The 18197-nt window shown below is 44.2% G+C and overlaps 2 protein-coding genes across 7 annotated transcripts in view; both read right to left on the bottom strand.

The window, feature by feature from the left end:
• Positions 1-2273, bottom strand: part of acacb (acetyl-CoA carboxylase beta) — a 38266-nt gene extending 35993 nt beyond the window's left edge. For 2 of the 5 annotated variants that reach the window (XM_042101157.1, XM_042101158.1), the window contains exons 1-2: positions 2039-2273; positions 339-912 (exon numbers count right to left, since the gene is read on the bottom strand). In XM_042101157.1, the coding sequence (XP_041957091.1) occupies positions 339-775 (437 nt within the window). In that variant the 5' untranslated portion in view covers positions 776-912; positions 2039-2273. The remainder of the gene's footprint in view (positions 1-338; positions 913-2038) is intronic. The other 3 variants (XM_042101161.1, XM_042101159.1, XM_042101162.1) reach the window with 2 other exon arrangements.
• Positions 2274-3019: 746 nt separating this feature from the next.
• The window catches only part of ttc37 (tetratricopeptide repeat domain 37), a 20961-nt gene continuing 5783 nt past the window's right edge, over positions 3020-18197 (bottom strand). Inside the window, exons 17-41 of one of the 2 annotated variants that reach the window (XM_042101163.1) lie at positions 17933-18183; positions 17662-17764; positions 17148-17330; positions 16753-16897; positions 16539-16617; positions 16376-16437; positions 16216-16272; positions 16061-16129; positions 15743-15817; positions 15170-15311; positions 14819-14912; positions 14413-14490; positions 14156-14280; positions 13751-13874; positions 13282-13506; positions 7937-8009; positions 7697-7750; positions 6996-7107; positions 6654-6782; positions 6205-6329; positions 5791-5955; positions 4928-5080; positions 4180-4310; positions 3796-3925; positions 3020-3678 (exon numbers count right to left, since the gene is read on the bottom strand). In XM_042101163.1, coding sequence (XP_041957097.1) covers positions 3601-3678; positions 3796-3925; positions 4180-4310; positions 4928-5080; positions 5791-5955; positions 6205-6329; positions 6654-6782; positions 6996-7107; positions 7697-7750; positions 7937-8009; positions 13282-13506; positions 13751-13874; positions 14156-14280; positions 14413-14490; positions 14819-14912; positions 15170-15311; positions 15743-15817; positions 16061-16129; positions 16216-16272; positions 16376-16437; positions 16539-16617; positions 16753-16897; positions 17148-17330; positions 17662-17764; positions 17933-18183 — 2962 coding nt within the window. In that variant the 3' untranslated portion in view covers positions 3020-3600. Of the gene's footprint in view, positions 3679-3795; positions 3926-4179; positions 4311-4927; positions 5081-5412; positions 5643-5735; positions 5956-6204; positions 6330-6653; positions 6783-6995; positions 7108-7696; positions 7751-7936; positions 8010-13281; positions 13507-13750; positions 13875-14155; positions 14281-14412; positions 14491-14818; positions 14913-15169; positions 15312-15742; positions 15818-16060; positions 16130-16215; positions 16273-16375; positions 16438-16538; positions 16618-16752; positions 16898-17147; positions 17331-17661; positions 17765-17932; positions 18184-18197 lie in introns of those variants that run through there. The other variant, XM_042101164.1, reaches the window with a different exon arrangement.

Genomic DNA, 18197 nt, shown 5'->3' with positions numbered 1-18197 from the left:
TGGTAGAAATTTAATCTAGAGCACCCTCTGCAGCCTGTTAAGCATGTTTTCAAAAGAATGACAGCAGGAAGAGATAGGCCTTGCAGAGCCTATGCTAAAAATACAGCACTAACCCTGCGGCTGCCTTTGCATTCATGTTGTTTTAACCCAAACTCTTAGAAACATACACAATAACACAGGTGGCTAGAAACAGCCGAGACTGGACTTTTTTGTACACAATGAGGATCCAGTTACTAGAGGCTCTTGGCAGCCTGCCATGACATAAACATTGGTGTGGAGGGAAAACACAAATTTGTCGGTAACCAATATTTACAGTATCTGTTTTGACAGATACCTACCTCATGCTGCTTGAGGAGGGAGTAGCGGCTGGTCTTGGCAAAGGCTGCGATGGTCTTTCAGAACTAGTGGATAAGGATGGCACTTGCGGAACCTTGTTGGAGCTAGGCCTAGCTGCTGGAGGCTGAAGCATAATAAGAGGTTCATCATCCGAAGAGTATTCCTCGGAGGCCCCCAGAATGAACTTGAGCTTTTCCCTGCTCTCTGAGCCCCCTCCGAACCTCGGCCTGGATGATGAGGCCTGACTGGGGCCTGGAGGAGTGGATGATGGACCTGGAGGTTCTGTACCAGATGGAGGTTTACTGGCATACGGTCCAGCTGTCCAGCTGGAGGTCTGAACGACCTCCTCCTCTTCATCCTGTGCTTTCGGAGCGGTGACTGCTCTGGAATGTTCCTGAGAGGGATTATTTGGTTCTGTGGATCTGCTGGCCTGCATCATCCCTGTTACTCAGAAGCAATGGTCCCGTGTCAGCTGCTGGCAGTGTCCCAGTTGATCTCTCCTTGACGCCAATGTTTAAGATTTGACTGAAGAGGGTGGCCGATCCAACCTCCTCAATACACTACATACACAGACCCCTGGAAAATAAACGAATTATTCACTTCATCCTTTGACACGGCATATACACATACATGTATGTATACATAACATATAGATATGAGATATTGTGATGCTATATCCTGTGATGAAAATAACATAACAAAAATAAACTGGTTTCACTTCCTGTGTGAGTGCTAAAGTAAGTGCATCCTTGCTTGCATAACCTCAATTTATTGTTACCATGCAAAACAAAATGAACATTTCTGAACCAATCATCAAATGAGAGCCTAAACATATCTGACAACCCCAAGACCTCCGGAATACGCTCACTTAGAACCGCTGTTTGCTTTATCTAACAAACAATAAGGAATGGGCAGACAGCAAATCTGAGATATATGATAATGTATAGCGTGTTACTTAATTGGCCAATAACCGAATGTGAACACATACTGTGCTGAAGTGCTGTCCGCTCACTATGTAAGCAGACCGTCTCTGGCAGCTGTCCATAGCGGGGGCAGTATATGCTTGCCTCTAGCGTTATCCTTGTGCCATTTGGGGGAAAGGTGAATGATCCGCCAGGAATGAGGGGGAAGGGGGGAAGGGGGGAAGGGGGCAAGAAGTGGGCTACAACCTCACAAGCAATATCAAGAGAGATATGACAGCTTCAAAGGTCAGAAACGAGCTACTTAGAGTTCAGTGTAAATTAGCCAGATATTGTTGGCCGACTCATTTGCCCACGTATCGCTAGCTATATTTAAATCCCACTCCCAAATTTGCTAGCCACTGACTAGCTAGCTATAAAAACAAAGGAACAATTCACTTTTCATCTACAGTTAAGATCAACTGAATTGCAGAGCTCTACCTCTGTAGAAACAAAATGTTACCAATACCTTTCTTAATATTTGGTCTAGCTAGGTCTGCATAAGGTACATTTAAAGATAAACAAAACATGCATTAAGGCAGCAACACTCCACTTTATTTCTGCGAAATCAGGCAGTATTTCGTGAACTGCAGATTATACTTATGACACTTTTCAAAATGTTACGCGAAACAGCTAACGATCGATCTGCTATAAAACAAGAAGAGGAAAACTTGAGTAGCCTATTATTTCCTCATGCGGTGTTGACGTAAAAAGTTGCGCATAACGTGGTGATATAAACTTACCGTTAACTTTCACTTCGTATCCACATCATCGGCTGTTCTCTGTTAATCTTCACAATATTTGGATGATGTTAATTTAAGGCAACAGCAAGGTAAATACGGTCTGTCAGTCATGTTTTAAACTGTTGTGCCTAAAGTTAGTTTGCTGAGACAACCCAACACGAGTCAACAACAACCTAAAGTTCAATCACGCGAGTTCTGCGAGACTGACCAAAGCACACCCACCACCTTCACGACAACACAGCGCAGGAAGACACGTGGAAGACCCATAGGCTACATTGCTATAATTTGTGTTTTTGTTTTACGATGGAATCACTACGCAAAGTCCTTATACCGTCTTTTCTATACGCAAACTTAAATTCAGTTTCATTTGACTCTTAACGTTTTATCCAACTGAGCGTCCACATTGTAGTCGCGTGCAATCATACACCCTTTTCCATAAGTTATTTTTTTTATGGAAAACGTAGTTGACACAATTACAGCCCATCATCCTCTCGCTATATTTAAACACGTCACATAAAAAGTTCAAAATCAATCAGTATATCAAATCAGGACAGGCGGAGCAGGCAGCCCGAATAAAGATTCTGTTCACTGCGCTGACTGCTACTGCATTATCCTTTTTAGGAGAAAAAGTCAGATAGGGGTGAACAAGCAATGGCCGTTAATGAATGTGCCCATTTTCAAGGTAGAGAAGGCTGGTTAGCACGCAGAACTTATCAGTTTGAGAGTGAGTGAGAGTGGGTCTGGAAAAGGTTCATTGACTTACGACTTCCAGCAGGGACTAAAAATTAAATTAAACTTAAAATTGTGCATTAAACTCTTTCAACTCAAACCGTTTCAGAAGTGTAACAATCTCGTAAATGAATGGTTTTAATGCAGTTGTTCAATGGCCTCTTGCCCAGAGCAAATCCCAAATAATATGGGTATTCCAAGGTTAGGTAGAGAGTACCTAGGTTTTAGAAGAGGAAGATCAAAAGCCACAAGTATTGATACAATGCTTTTCATTCTAGTATTCCACCAGCACATTCATTTACAATGAAATCTCATGATTGGTAAAACATACTGACCAGAGGCCAGCTGTAAGCATTTCCCTTAAGTGCACAGATAATTTGTTTCACATACCTGGCACATGTTGAAAGGAAAATATAAGATCTAGCATGGACAAATGTAATGCTTTTCACCTGTTAAGTTATACATGGATAGCAGTCCCATTTTCTTTGAGCCAGTGTCACATAAAGCGCATCTACCAGGGATATAACATGATCCTCAGTTTTGATTCCAAAAATCAAAGTCTGTTCTTTTTATGTCAAAATACATTATTTGGTCCATGCACAAGCCAAATGACAAACATCCTTCGTCCTTTGTCAAAGTCATTCATTCAAATGTCATGCTTTACTGTGTTAATGGTCATGTTTCTTGGTGAGTTTTATTTAAGACACTAGATATTTTCGAGGCAGGTCTGTGAATGGAGTTCAAGCATCAGAAGCGGCATGGCTTTGTTGCATTGAGCAAATGGGGCGGAGGGTCCATCTGGGGTGGTCAGTCACGACGCTAAGAGCTCCGAATCAGCCTGACAGGCAGATCTGTTTGTGGAATTCCAGGAGTCTTGAGTCTCCGGCAGCTGCAGCCTGTTCCACCAGTTTCTAAATGGGAAAAGGTGACAGATCATGTCAAGTGTGTATCGTATATATCGCATATCATGGATTCTAGAGGCAGAAAACCAGTGTCTTAATGGGGTGAATGACGGGCAGCCTCCTCACATCCATGAGCTCCAGGTCGTCTTTGGCGTGGAGATGGCGGAGGAGATACCAACGTGCAACAGATGACACGGTGTCAGGCTGCTCAGGAGATGCGTAGTAAACAAGCCTCTCCAGCAGACGACGGGTTTCTCTGTGAAGGGAAAACATGCAAACAAATTATTTTGATAGCCTAACAACACTCTGCAGGTTTGCATTACAACTTCTTTGAAGAATGCGGCAACTTCTTAACAGCTAGATGCTCTCAGTATATAAACATTATACATCATTAAGGATAGTTTCTGTAAAATGCACACCATCACAAAAAGCACACTGCCTTAAGTGAAGCCTCCTTATAAAGAGCAATGTAAAAAAAAGAAGAAGAAATGAAAAAGGAGCTGCTCCCACCTGGCCTCCATCTTGGTGGAGAACTGCAGCAGAGCCTGGAGGAGAAGGGCTACGGGAGAAGGACCCAGTTTCAGGGCCTCAGTGGTGGCCTCCACGACCAGGCTCTTCCAGTCACTTCCTGGATGTTTGGCCTGTCCATTGACATGAATACAGGGCTTAAAGTAAAGTCATTTTTGAAGATGGTCTTTGTCCTATAGGCATATTGACTTTTTTCAAATCTTCAACAGCCTAGCCCACGCCTGAATTCAGGCACAGTGCCTAAACGCTTTAAGCCCTGTGAAGTGCCCTTGAGCAAGGCACCTAACCCCTCACTGCTCCCCGAGCGCCGCCGTTGAAGCAGGCAGCTCACTGCGCCGGGATTAGTGTGTGCTTCACCTCACTGTGTGTTCACTGTGTGCTGTTTGTGTTTCACTAATTCACCGATTGGGTTAAATGCAGAGACCAAATTTCCCTCATGGGATCAAAAAAAAAAAAGAATAGATAGGAGTTCCTGTTCCTGTTTTGGCTTACTCCACCTTCTCTTTAACTATGGTTCAGTTTAAATGAAACCAATCTCCGTTGCTACTTGCCACCCTCACCTTTTGACATTTCACTGACAAAATACAAACCCTGAACCCTCATTAGGACTCTTAACATCTGCTAATTGATGAACTATTCTTAGAGTTTTGCATCTGCAAATAAGAGTTTTGCATCAGAAAAATGGGACTTTTCCCCATCAACACATGAGTGCACTTCACTTCTGTCTTACCATACAGGGGGTCAGGGCGAGTAGTGCCAGCCTCAGCAGGCCCCCAATCTTCCCACTGTAGTGGCCCAGCTGAGAGGCCAGCTGCAGGCTCTGTCTGTATGCCACCGAGGCCTGGGCCAGCAGGCCCTGGGAGAAATACAACCCTGCCAACCACTGGGAGGAGAGCCAGAGGTGGAGGAGAAGGGACCAGGGCAGGTGGATTGTTGGATATTTTCAAAAAGAGACAGAAGAGAGAGATAGAGAAAGAGGAGGAAAAGATTCATTAAGTTAGTCACATCTCCATACTCTAGGCCAGTGGTTCTCAACCTTTTTTCAGAGATGTACCCCCTGTGAAATATTTTTTCAGCCAAGTACCCCCTAACCAGCGCAAAACATTTTTAGTTAAGAAAAAAATACTTAAAACAGAGTACTGTGCCATCAGTGTCTAATTTATTAAACTTTGGAACTGATAAACACATACAAAATTCAAACATTTGGAAAAAAAAATATTTTGAACATTTTAAATTTAAATAATCCATGACTAAATTTATTGCAAATGATTGTATATTTTGCAAATTATATGTATATTTTAAAATCTCACGTACCCCCTGGAGTGCCTTCACGTACCCCCAGGGGTACGCGTACCCCCATTTGAGAACCACTGCTCTAGGCAACCTGTGAGCTCAGTCACCTAGACCTACCAAACTCTGTAAAAAGACTGTAGAAGCCTTAAGGGCTTCTATTCTGTGAACAGGGTCATGCTGTCATGGACGTAAATCTGTATGAAGCTTTCACCTCAACACTGCATACACACTACAATGAGAACGACTTGAGCTCAGAGAGATGTGTGTTTTGGGTCTTAAAGGAGCGTTGGGGTAACTCACATGCCAGGCAGACACTGAGGTAGGGTTGGCCATCACAGCTGCGGAGAGCTGCTCCAGCACAGGCACGGGCAGCGCAGTTCCAGCCTGCTCCACAAGGAGGCGCTCACACTGGAGCTGCCTCAGCTGAAGCAGCACGGCAGGGTGGTCAGGAGACACACTGAGCACCTGGGGGACGCAACACCAGCAAGAGAGATTACTACCAGCACAAGGTTAAGAAAAGCGTTTATAGTTTACATATTACACTTTGTGTGAACAAAGTCAAATTTGCACAGTGGTATAACTTAAAGATGCTTTATTGGGAAGCATTATAAGAACAGTATATGTATTCAGCAATCCATTCAGTGCACCAATCAGAAATGTTATGTTTGTCCAGTGGACACAGCCAGAGAGAGGGGGGGGGGGGAGCAGTGGTACCTGAGTGCACAGGGCTTCAGCCTGGGCATAGTGTGTGGCCTGCCTGAGGCCTGAGAGGGCCTGCTGCAGTGCCCAGCTCTCCACAGCATGGGCCAGGGGACGCTCCTCCACAGGGACTGCCTGGGCTGAGACAGAACTGCAGAGTCAACACAACACACTACACTACCAGGACGCTGGACACAAAAAGTCACACATGCACACCTACACATATTCAGTGCATGTAAGAATGGTGAATGGTGTCCCATTCCACTTCATCCACTATTAGTTTGTACACACTGACTTCCATACAATCGCACGGGTTAGGGACTTTGGGTCAGGGCTTGTTGCTAGACAGAAGTTCCTACCAACGGACGCAAACACACACACACACACACACACACACACAGGTTGCACACACAGATACACACACACACACACAGGTTGCACACACACACACAGGTTGCACTAACCTTTCTCTGCAATGGCGGCCATCAGGGGGCGCTCTAGACCCTGTCTGAGAGGGGCAGAGCCGGACAGAGCGCAGGCCGTGTTCTCCGCATAGGAAGCGGCCATCAGCCCAGCCCAGGCAGCCAGGTCATCTGATCGTGGAGAGAGAAAGAGGGAGGCAGAGAGATGGAGTGATAGAGACACACACACAGAGGAATACAAATGGGGGGGGGGGGGGGGGGGGGGGGAGATACAGAGAGAGAGAGAGAGAGAGAGAGAGAGAAAAAGTCACCATGATACAGTCACAAGTTTAGGCATTGCCCGCCTGAAAGCTCTCGTGAGTGGACCAAGCCACGGCATCTTACCTGGACATAGCAGCACGGCTCTCTGTATGGTCTTCAGGCCATTCCTGGAGCGGTCCTCACCCGCGTGTCTGCCAGCAGCTAGCTGACTCAGACCACTGAACAGTAGCGCCCTCTACAGACCAACACAACTCACTGTGAGCCCCACTACTCAACTCACTGTGAGCCACACTACACATCTCACTGTGAGCCCCACTACACATCTCAGTGATAGGCAAACGAAGCTTTGGTGAACCACTAAACCACAGCAGTGTGAAGCTAGCAACACTAATGAAAAAATCCAATATGGCTGCCACATGTAGATTTTTCAACATAAAAGTCCTTACCCAAACAGTATATGTAACCAAAAATATTGGTTTGCTAAGGACTTTTATGTTGAAAAATGTATGTATGGCGGCCATCTTTTTGCTTTTCAGCTAGTGTCGCTAGGTTCACACTGCTGTGGTTCAGTGGTTCACCAAAGCTTCATTTGCCCATCACTACATCTCACTGTGAGCCCCACTACACATCTCACTGGCTCTAACTTCACCATTACACTGTTTGAAACAATCGACTGTTCTGCTATAAAATGAAAGAGCTAAACAATAATTCAGTGTCAATGACTAACAAAAATACAGTGACAATGGTCATTATGAAACATCTACACCATCTGTTGATAGAATATAAATGTCTTATTTTAGTGTTGCAGTCAACAGTCAACTCACCTTCCCCTGTGTCATACTGGAGAGACAGGCCACACTTCCAGCGACAGCACCACCCTGAGCAAAGAGACCACCACAAACAACTTTCTCACTTCTGCACATACAACTGGTCCACACAACCCACAAACTCTTCTCTCCTTTGTCTGCCTTGCATGCATAATGGCAAGGTCCTGAGGGTCCAGCCCTCGGTCCTGTGGTTGCCCAGTGTCCACTGTAAAAGAGCTGAAATGGTTGAGTACTCACTTTGGCTTGCCTAGGGTGGTACTGTGGCACCAGGCGGGAGAGCAGGGCCCAGAGGGTGGCGTTTCCTGGGTTACTAAAAGAGAGAAGAGAATAACAAATGCAAGATATTCAACTGTAGGGAGCAAGATGTGTGTTTAAGATTTTGAAGTTCAGGCAGTCCTCTCTAACTGCCGATATTGCATGCCAACACCCAGGGCCGGTTCTCCCTATACGCACACTACGCAAGTTGCGTAGGGCCCCGCAAGTTAATGAAGGCCCCCTTCCCTGTCTCCCCTTGAGTCAAGCTATAGTGAAAGACAAGTATACAGTTATAGCGACAGTGCCTCATACATTAAGAAAATGAACATGAAACCGAATTACCATTTAGGGCATGAAAAACGGAAGAAACGTCACGAGAATGAACAGCGGGAACAGCAGTCAGGTAAACTTGTGTTCGTTCATGCTTTGATGTCAACATGCATCTATCCAACATGCATCTCTGTGGCTGGCCTAGCCTAGGCCTACCTAACAGGGAAGTGAATCCCCTGATCTGTCTGTGGCTTGCTTGCCAGCCTTTCCTAGTCACAGTACTTCATAAAGTTGTGAAATATAATCGCATATCCCATTTTTTTAATGCGGGCGACTGGCTACATTTTTAAAAAAAAATAACCGCATCTTTAAAATGCGTTCATAATAACGTGCAGCTCGGGTTAGCAGTTTTTCAGCAGAAACATGCGAGGACCCATCTAAACTAATAGGTGATTTCACTTCCCATACATTTTTAAAAGAACTAAATTGTTTTACAATATTTCAGTCAACTTTAGTTATAGATAGCCTACAACTGAATGTATGCAAATGGGAAAGTATCCTGTATTAACTTTGATTTGCTGTGCTGCATGGACAATAGATGCACATCGTAAATTAGGCCTAAATGACGTATTAAAATGATTGGTTAAAATAGTCTACGTTTGAAAAAATATTGAAATAATATATAAGAGAATCATGGGAGCCAGTTCATAGCCTATGTCTTTGGCAAGTAGCCTACTACAGACACACAGGTGAAGAACAGTCAGTCACTAGCCCAACCTGACCCTTACAAACCAAAATAACTGCATTACTTCAAGTGTCAAACTGCAGATTTCTGAGTATGAAAGCCGCAGTTTTGGAGAAAATATTTGCAGCTGTTATGCAGGGAATGCAGTATATTAGAGGCAAAAAACTGCATTGTACTGCATAGTACTGTACTATTTTGGACATGAAAATACTATACTGCAATGTAGCCTACTTAGTCAGGGGGCCTATGTGGTTTCTGTGGAATTGAAATGTTAATTTTTGGAGAGTGGTTGGACTGTCTTTAAAAAAAAGTATGTCTCCATTTTTTTTACCTGTTTTAACCCTATGTTTGTTAAATTGTATATTTCACTATAATTAACACCATAAATTTCGCCTAAATCACTGGCTATGTTGAATAAAGTTCACAAAACAGTTATTTTCTTATTTTCAACAGTATGATTGTATGTCAGTATTATGATTGTATGTCAAACAATTAGAGATAAGATCAATAACCAATCAGTTTCACTAAATACACATACTCCATTGCTGAAAGATAGCAAAATCACAGATGAGACCTCAAATAACATTTAATTCATTTACATATATACAACATATTAGATCTCACCTCCACAATTTCCTCATCAAAATCTACAACTAGTCTACTAAACTATTACTTACTAAACTAGTCTACCAAACCCTATTTGTACTCACCTTTTTAAGACTGGTCTCCCCTTCCTGGATAATGTTTTGCTCTAGATTATAAATAATTTTATCAGGGCATGTACCACAGTCGTTTAAGACATCTGTTATTAAGCCCTCCCTCAAAAAACCTAGCCTTGTATCGATACTGGTCCTCCTGGACCTCAGCGCTGCCTTTGACACCATAGACCATGACATACTACTTAGGCTTGAAAATTTGATGGGCATCAAAGACTCAGCCCTCGCTTGGTTTAGATCATACCTTCCTAACCGTCAACAATTTGTACAGGTCCATAATAAACCATCTACCCAGAGTATGGTAAAATATGGAGTGCCTCAAGGCTCAGTACTGGGGCCCCTGTTGTTTAGCAGATGATACATAACTATACCTCTCCATAAAACCTGATGAATTAACCCCGTTAGCCAAACTTGACACATGTATAAGAGATATAAAAACATGGACGACGCATAATTTCCTGCTTTTGAACTCAGATAAAACAGAAGTCATGGTTTTAGGTTCTAAAAAGATGAGGGATATCCTATCCACATCACAGGCTACATATATGATCTTCCACTGACCTCATCCACAAGTGTTGGGAGTTATAATTGACCAGGACCTAGCACTAAGTAATCACATAAAACAGAATCACCAAAACTTAATTTTACCATTTAAGGAACATTTCAAAGATAAGGAAGTCCTTATCCTTACCAGATGCCGAGAAATTAATGTTTTGTCATCTCAAGGATAGACTATTGCAATGCTATTGCAATGCTATTATGCTGGCTGTAACAATACCTGTCTAAAGAACTTACAGCTTATTCAAAATGCAGCTGCTCACACACACACAAAATATTAACATATTTCCCCCATCCTAGCATCTTTACACTGGCTACCTGTTAAAAGTCATTGACTTCAAAATATTACTTCTAGTTCTTGGTTGGTTGCCTGCATTGAAAGAGGACACCTCCTGAAGACGCTCTTTTGTCTGCTTCTGACAGAGGAAGCACTTATCTATGCTGGCAGCAGCTGCTGCTGAACAAGTGTACAAAGTCCCTTTAGATGGACTTGATGCAGTTGCAGGTGCTGCAGGTTCAGAAGATGGTCTACCACGTCTTTTCTGAAGATACTGAGTCCTGCCTGCTTCACATGATTTCTAGTAGCGAGTCTTAGCATGCTGCAGATGCTCACTGTTACAGGTGGATTTGTAGCAGTTCCTGTGCCAAACTGCTTTGTTCTGCTGTAAAATAACTGTAACAATGTAATTGTTGGCTGATCTGTGATCACCAATCTCCATACTCTCTCATGGACAAAAACAAGAAATTTGGCATATGTCTCTAGTGATGGGTCATTCACCAGTCCACACATATCTGCCACTGGATACATAGCCCAAAATCTGTTTCTTTTAGAATATGTGTGCCATCACCTGACTAACAGAAAGACACACCTCGGAATATAACCTAACTAGACTGTGCCACCATGAACTATGAAAAAGTGCTTGCTCAAATGTAGAAGGCTAGAAGGTCACTAATATCACCAACCATGAAGAACAGAGCACTATGTGCTTCAGGTTATTCGATATTTTAAATTCTATCACTGCCAGCTATCATCAGCCAACTGTCACTGGTAGTCAGGGATGGATTACTGCACGGGCCTACCGGGCCCAAGGAGTCAGGGGGCCCAAGCCATTGCATGGAATCATTGCCTCAATATCAACACATCATTTCAACACATACTGTAGGCTATGAATCTGATTGAATTAAAGTATTGGCCATACCCAAAATGCACCAGAATACAGGAAATCAAATACTGTACATTTAAAAAAAATGTCCACCGCAACAATTAGTGAGTGGCTGTAAGGATCCTAATTACCAGGCTGATGATAATCTTTTCAATCATATATTGACTCTTGATCAACTACTAAGTGTGGGCCTATTGTGGGCCTACTGTCACATGTTCACAGGAGCACAGGAGTTAACTATAGGGACAGGAAATGTAATCAATTGTATACCTTGTTATGTCTTGATTGATTCACTCTCACTACAACAATGGTCTCAAGTCGCATCAAATTACTCTCAAATCAGCTGACCTCCAACCATGTGATCCCAAATCAGCTGACATCCAATCATGTGATCCATATCAATGTAACCAACCACAAACTAGGTACTATTTAAGTGAAGTTTACAGAGTATTCTGGGAGCCATTCTGTAGTCAGAATCTCCCGCACCACTAAGGTGTGTAGTCATCATCCTCTGAGCTGGTATGTTCATTCTCTGATTGCTTCATATGGTTTCCTAAATGATCCTTTAACCTGTTTTCGTAGCTTTCACATTATTCATTTAGATGTACCTTCTATAATGTATTGGATGAATAGCTTGTATCTGACAAATAAATTGTTATGTTCTGACCCGCATAGCCTTTCTGTTGTACTTGTAGTCCAGAGTAGCAGTTTAGGTAACGTTACTAGCATAATGTAGCCTGGCTAGCGCCACCACTTCTCAATGAGACGTGGTCTGGGAACCAAACGTTCATTTTCTCGTATTTGAAAAAAATGCCCAGATCCGTTTATTGGGTGCCACGGATGTCTATCAAATGCGTCTGTGCATAGCTCATCATCGTCTTGCTTTCCCCCCTGTTCTGTGATTCGTTCCCTATCTCAGGCGAAAATTTGCTCCATGGTCTCCAGGCTGCCTTAGCAGCGTGAATCAAATCGCGCGCAAGGCAGCATGGGAACACCCAGGCTAAGCATAATGGACGATTGGGATTAGTTATCGCCGCCGTAGAAACTAAATCACCTGGGAGATGGCAAGTTATTATGAACTGACCAAGCATTACACAGCGGTGGGCAGTTTGTCAGCGATGGTCTAGATTGGTCGCGAAAACCTAGCACAGCCTGACCCCCTGTAGCATAGGAATTTGCTTGACTGTCTAACACGCTGGTGAGTATCGCAGTCTGGATCAGCATGTAACCTCTGACCTACTTCCAGACCAATACGTGTTATGTTTAGGAACCGCCCGAATTAATCGGCAGATGGAGGAGACCTATAGTATATATTCCTAAGCTTGAGCGCGTCATAAGAAAACGAGTTAGGCATTCTCACTAACAATATGCAACTTTGAAAAAACTGCAGTTATTTTTTGCAAGAGGATATGTACAGCAAGCATCAAAAGCAAACAGCCCAGACACTTTATAGGGAAATCACTATATTTGGTAACTTCCATAGACATCCAAAATGGGGTGGGATGATTGTATTGGGAGCACTGAGGTGTCAGATGATACTATAAAAAATGGTTACATTTTGGCGCTCAGAGTTCAGGTAGAAGGGCCCCTTAGCAGGATTTTGCTTAGGGCCCCATGGAGGTCTGAACCGGCACTGCCAACACCCTGCACAAATACCTTTCAACCACTAAACTTCAACAAACTTTGTGCTTTTATAAAATAAAAAGCAGTCAAAATATATTTGTTTAACGTATCTTTTCTATGTGCTAGCATGTCAGGGAAAGTGTAGTGTAATGTACTGAAAATTATTTGCACACTGCCCGTTGTGAGAGAGAGTGTGTGTTTGTGTGTGTACATGTGTGTGTGTGTGTGTACATGTGTGTGTGTGTGTGTTACCTGTGCACGGCCCTGGCAGCCTCCCTGGGCACGGCGCTGTAGTGTCCCTGCAGTGCCAGCAGGGCACAGGTGAGGAGGCAGCGTTGCTCCACAGCGCCCCCTGGGCCCCCGGTCAGCTTCAGCAGCTCGGAGAGTGCCGCCGTGGCCAGGGTGCCGTCCCCATGGACCAGGCCCAGAGCGCACAGACACAGCAGGCTCTCCGATATGGGCTCCTTCAGCAACGAGCTAAACACACACACATACAGGCAAAATATATTTACCATCATTTAAGTATTTAAGTGAACAGACACATAACCCAAGCTATCATATAGACGTGACGCTCATACATAACAGTACATTTACATTAATGTAAACTATACAAACTCTTCATTACATGGCCCACTTTGGGCAAGAGCCTAAAGCTTATTACCAGCTTTTGACAAAAAAAAAAAAGACAAACAAAAAACCAGATAGCCTTGGGTTTGCTCACCACTTGAAGAGCAACGTTTTGGCCGTGTCCATGCTGCCCAGTCTGTGCTGGAGCAGAGCCAGTGCTGTGAGGATGTAGGCCCTCTCCTTCTCCGTAGAGGCCACAGACAGCGCCTTCTCATAGGCTACACAACACACACCACAGCAGCGATTAACCACAGTGACCACTACTGCCAGTATACCCACACAGACAAAAGCACACTCACAAGGTAATTTGATACCTAATGTTTGTTAAGGTACATAGGTAGTACAGGAGAGTGAGTGATGGTCATAATGTACACCCTTCCCAGAACCCTCCTTCATGAACAGTGCAGTTCCATAACACACGCACACCTGGGTATCAGCAGCCAAAGCTGCATTTCTTGGCCAGGACATCAAACTTTGAGAACGACAGTGGGACACTCACCAGCGAGGCTTTCCTGCAGGTGGCCTGCTCTGAAGTAGGCCAGGGCCAGCCCCACCAGGTCCTGCAGCTCCCCCAGTGGCGTGGAGGAGTACACACGCACAGCATCCTCACACTGGCCTGTGTCACTGCAGGGGGAGGCACATAGCGTTGGGACAGCAGCAATGGGCACGCTCATGTGTAATCATGCATGATGAGGGACACTGAAGATGTAGTCCTGCCATTAAGGTGCTTGACTAGAAGAAAAAAGCAGTAGTTACCAGAGGGCACGGCCGTAGTTTCTGAGGGCGAAGCTGAGCTCGTCTACGTGAGGAGAGGTCTGGAGCAGTTCCACAGCTCTGAGGGAGAAGACATACACAGTCATGAGGAAAACAGCAAAAGATATGCAGACACAGGAATAAGGGTCATACAATACATCTGAATTTGCTGTAATATACAAGGTAAGCCATGAGTAAGAGTCCTTTCCTCTTTTTTACTGGTTTTATGAAGATTTACCACAGAAGGTCACCAACAAAGGCATTGTTTATACGGTTTATTAACGGAGTGGGCATCAACAGCAAAACATTTTGAAAACATATTGGAAGCCTAAATAAATATGGAGCAGGAGTCATTTGAAATAGTCATCAACAGCATTTTAAGTAATGTAGTAACACTACTGAGACATACCTTCTGTAGGCTACAGTGGCCTGTCTCTTGAGTTGTAGGTGTTCATTGAGATATCCAAGCATGACAAAAGCTGTGGGGTCTGTTTGAATCCTCTCTACAAAAAAGATTTTTAACATGGCTTTCTTTCTGTACTGATAGGTGCACTGGTCATCCAAACTGACATATAGACCCTTTCAACAATAAAAACAAAAATAATGCTTGAACGTTCTATTTGGTTCCCAATCTACTTCCTCTGCATTAAGATAACATATGGAATGTTAAAAAGGAAGTCTTGTGGGGCCAACTATGATGCTGATAATGGAACTCTCTTGAAAGGGTCTATAAAAACTCTGCGTGGAGGACGTAACGCACCTGTGTACTTGCAGAGGGCCACCTGGGCAGCGGAGATGGCGTTCATCTGCAGGATGTTGTAGCGGTAGAGCTCAGAGTCCCGGTTGCTCTTGTCCAGCAGCGTGGAGCACACAAAGTGGGCATAGCCTTTCACTCCCTCAGTCTGATACAAGAGTAGAGCAAACACAGGAAGTTACCACTGAATTATCCAATGAGTTGGATAATTGTCTAATTGGTCAAACTCAACCACAGTCAAATGCAGCCAGTAAACAGGGTATAATGACACCCATAAATAACATGAATAAAAGGCTGTGGTAACAGCCCAATCTAAGTGTTAAATTGTGAACTGTACTAAATAGAATGTTTTTTTTGTAATGCTCTATTTTATTTATTTATTTATTTTTTTTTTAATGGGGGGACAGCATAATATAATATAGGAAACACCAATCTGTCAGCTGAGAAGGCATGGTCAAAGGCAAGACAGACTAGACAAAGCATCAGAGCTGTGGACCAGTTCTGCTACTAACTGATGCAAGCCTGTTGTAGATTTGTGCTGAGGGTTCAGATAAACACCAAGATGAATGAGACACTCACGTGTGTGTTGAGCTCTGTGGTGTGGCGGAACAGGTCCATGGTGTCGGCGCTGTCCACCATCTCTGCAATCAGAGCCTGTGGAGAACAGCCACACAGCAGTGAAGCAGTATTACAGGTACACATTTCAATTAAGACATCACAGGTATCAAGCAGTCTTCACTGTATTTAAACTGAAATAGCAGACCATTTCCAGACGGTTTAGTATATTATTGCCTGTGCCAGTGTGATGCAATTCCAATTTACTATAGACCTGTTAACTGACAATCTGCCAACTGTCAAATTTCCTGTAAATCTCCTGTAATGTAAACATTACCATACCTGTCCAATCCAGCAGTTGACGTATAGCGGCTCTAGAGACTGTGCAACCTTAAAGGCCTCATGGGCAAGCTGCAATCAAACCAGCAATAGCATTTCAGTTAATCAAGAACAGAACAAATATTCCCACTTGGCTTACACCTTCTTCATTGTCTTACCTCAATGTTTTCTTTTTTCAGGTACAATACACCCAGGTTGGTCCAAGCTACAACATTCTACAGAAAGCAAAGACAGTCAGCAAACGACTCAAGATACAATGTCTAATGATTTAATTGTTTAGAGGATATGCAAACAAATGTGAATTTGTTTTGTACTTACATTTGGTTCCACCTTTACTGATTTAATGAAACAGTGTTGTGCCAGAGCAAAGTTTTCAACACCTGAACGGACAAGATGAGTGAGGAGAAGTATATAATATCAGAGAAGAAGGAGAAAATGGCCACCGTGAATATCACCATGATCCAGTTAAACATCAGCAAACCTGTGGCCATGGCAACAACTCCCAAGGCATTCCAGTAGCTGTTATTGGCACTGTCCAACATGACAGCCTTCTTTATACACTAAAGGGCGAAAGAACAACACAAGCTTATAGACTTCAACTCCCAACATGACCAAAATGTGCTGCTCAATGACCAAGAGAGCAGCTCAGCTGAGGGGGAACCTCCTGTTGGACCTGCAAGGCCTTGAGTACCTACCTGTAAGGATTTTTCCAGAAGCGTCTGGATGTCCTGCTCCTGGTTGAGGGGGAGGAGTTTCTGGCACTGGCGGTAGTAGTTGATGCCAAGGTCACACCACAGACTGGCAGCCTCTGGCATCAGCTTCAGGGCTTGGCCATAGCACCTACAGTTCCGATCAACATGTGGAGGAACAACATAAATCATCTTCATTCATCATACAAATACAAGAAATCTTTGCTTGCTTTTTGCAAAAAAAGTAAAATTTTTGCTATTTCTCCATGCTATTTTAGCTGGCAAAAATCAGACCATGAAGGCAAGTGGATGTCTGTGTGTGTGTGTGTGTGTGTGTGCGTGTGTGCGTGCGTGCATGCGTGTGCGTGTGTGTAGACTGTGGGAGAGTGTGTGAGGCCCACCTCTCGCCCAGCCTCAGCAGTGTTCTCTGGTCCAGGCGGTGGTTCTGATCCGACGGGCTGTCTCCTGACAAGGCCCCTGGGACCATCACGTGAGCCCTCTCTGGAGCCACGGAACCACTCAGACTACAGGCATTGCCCAGCAGCTTCCACAAACACGACAGGTCCGGACGCTGCTGGACACCCCTGGAGAGGGGAGGGATGGACAGGACACTTTCATATCAACGCAACAGTCAGATATCCATCTTCATATTCATATCAATCTTCCAATACACTGTAAGATATGCCCTTTTTTTTTACTCTGAGGAAGACGCAGTGTGTCGAAACGTCAGTCGATTGTGCACTACAATAAAAAAGTTAAAAAGTTCTCTGAGTGCTCCGGTCATCCCTGGGTTTAGTCTCTTTGAAGTGGCCCAGCCAGTCTCTCTGACACTGTAAGATACACTGTAATGTTCTAATTTAGCAAATAGCTAAAGCTAGTCATTGAGTCCAATGTGAATTTTCAACAGTGAGATACCTGAACAGGTATTCAATGGCACTTTGAATGAAGTCCACTGCTCTCCCATCTAAGTAGTCTTCCAGCGCACCCCGTGCTAAGGCGAGAAGGCACTCTCCAAGACCTGAGGAAGAATTCAAATAGATTAAGTTTCTGGATCATTCTCGTGGGAAGTAGCTGAAATGACACTTCAGTTTGATTGCATGCAAATCCTATTTGCTTACTGACACAAGAAAGACAGCAGACATGATTAACACAATGCACATGCAGACACACACACACACACACACACCTTTTAGCGCAGGTACATAGTCCTCTCGCTGGACAATCTTCATGTACTCTCCGGCAGCCTCCTTGGACTTGCCCAGGATCTGCTTGATGGCGGCCATCTGGTAGAGGCTGTAGATGGAGTCGGGCTGCAGCAGGTGGGCCTTGGTGAAGGCCTTGAGCGCAGTGGTGAAGCTGTGGCGGTGCAGGTAGGCCTCGCCCAGGCACTCCCAGCACACCCAGTCCATAGGGTCCGCCCGCAGCGCCGCCTGCAGGCTAGAGGGGACACA

The sequence above is a fragment of the Alosa sapidissima genome, chromosome 8 (genome assembly GCF_018492685.1).
Source record: "Alosa sapidissima isolate fAloSap1 chromosome 8, fAloSap1.pri, whole genome shotgun sequence".
In the NCBI taxonomy this organism is placed as follows: domain Eukaryota; kingdom Metazoa; phylum Chordata; class Actinopteri; order Clupeiformes; family Clupeidae; genus Alosa; species Alosa sapidissima.
This window is presented reverse-complemented; position numbering and strand designations above follow the sequence as displayed.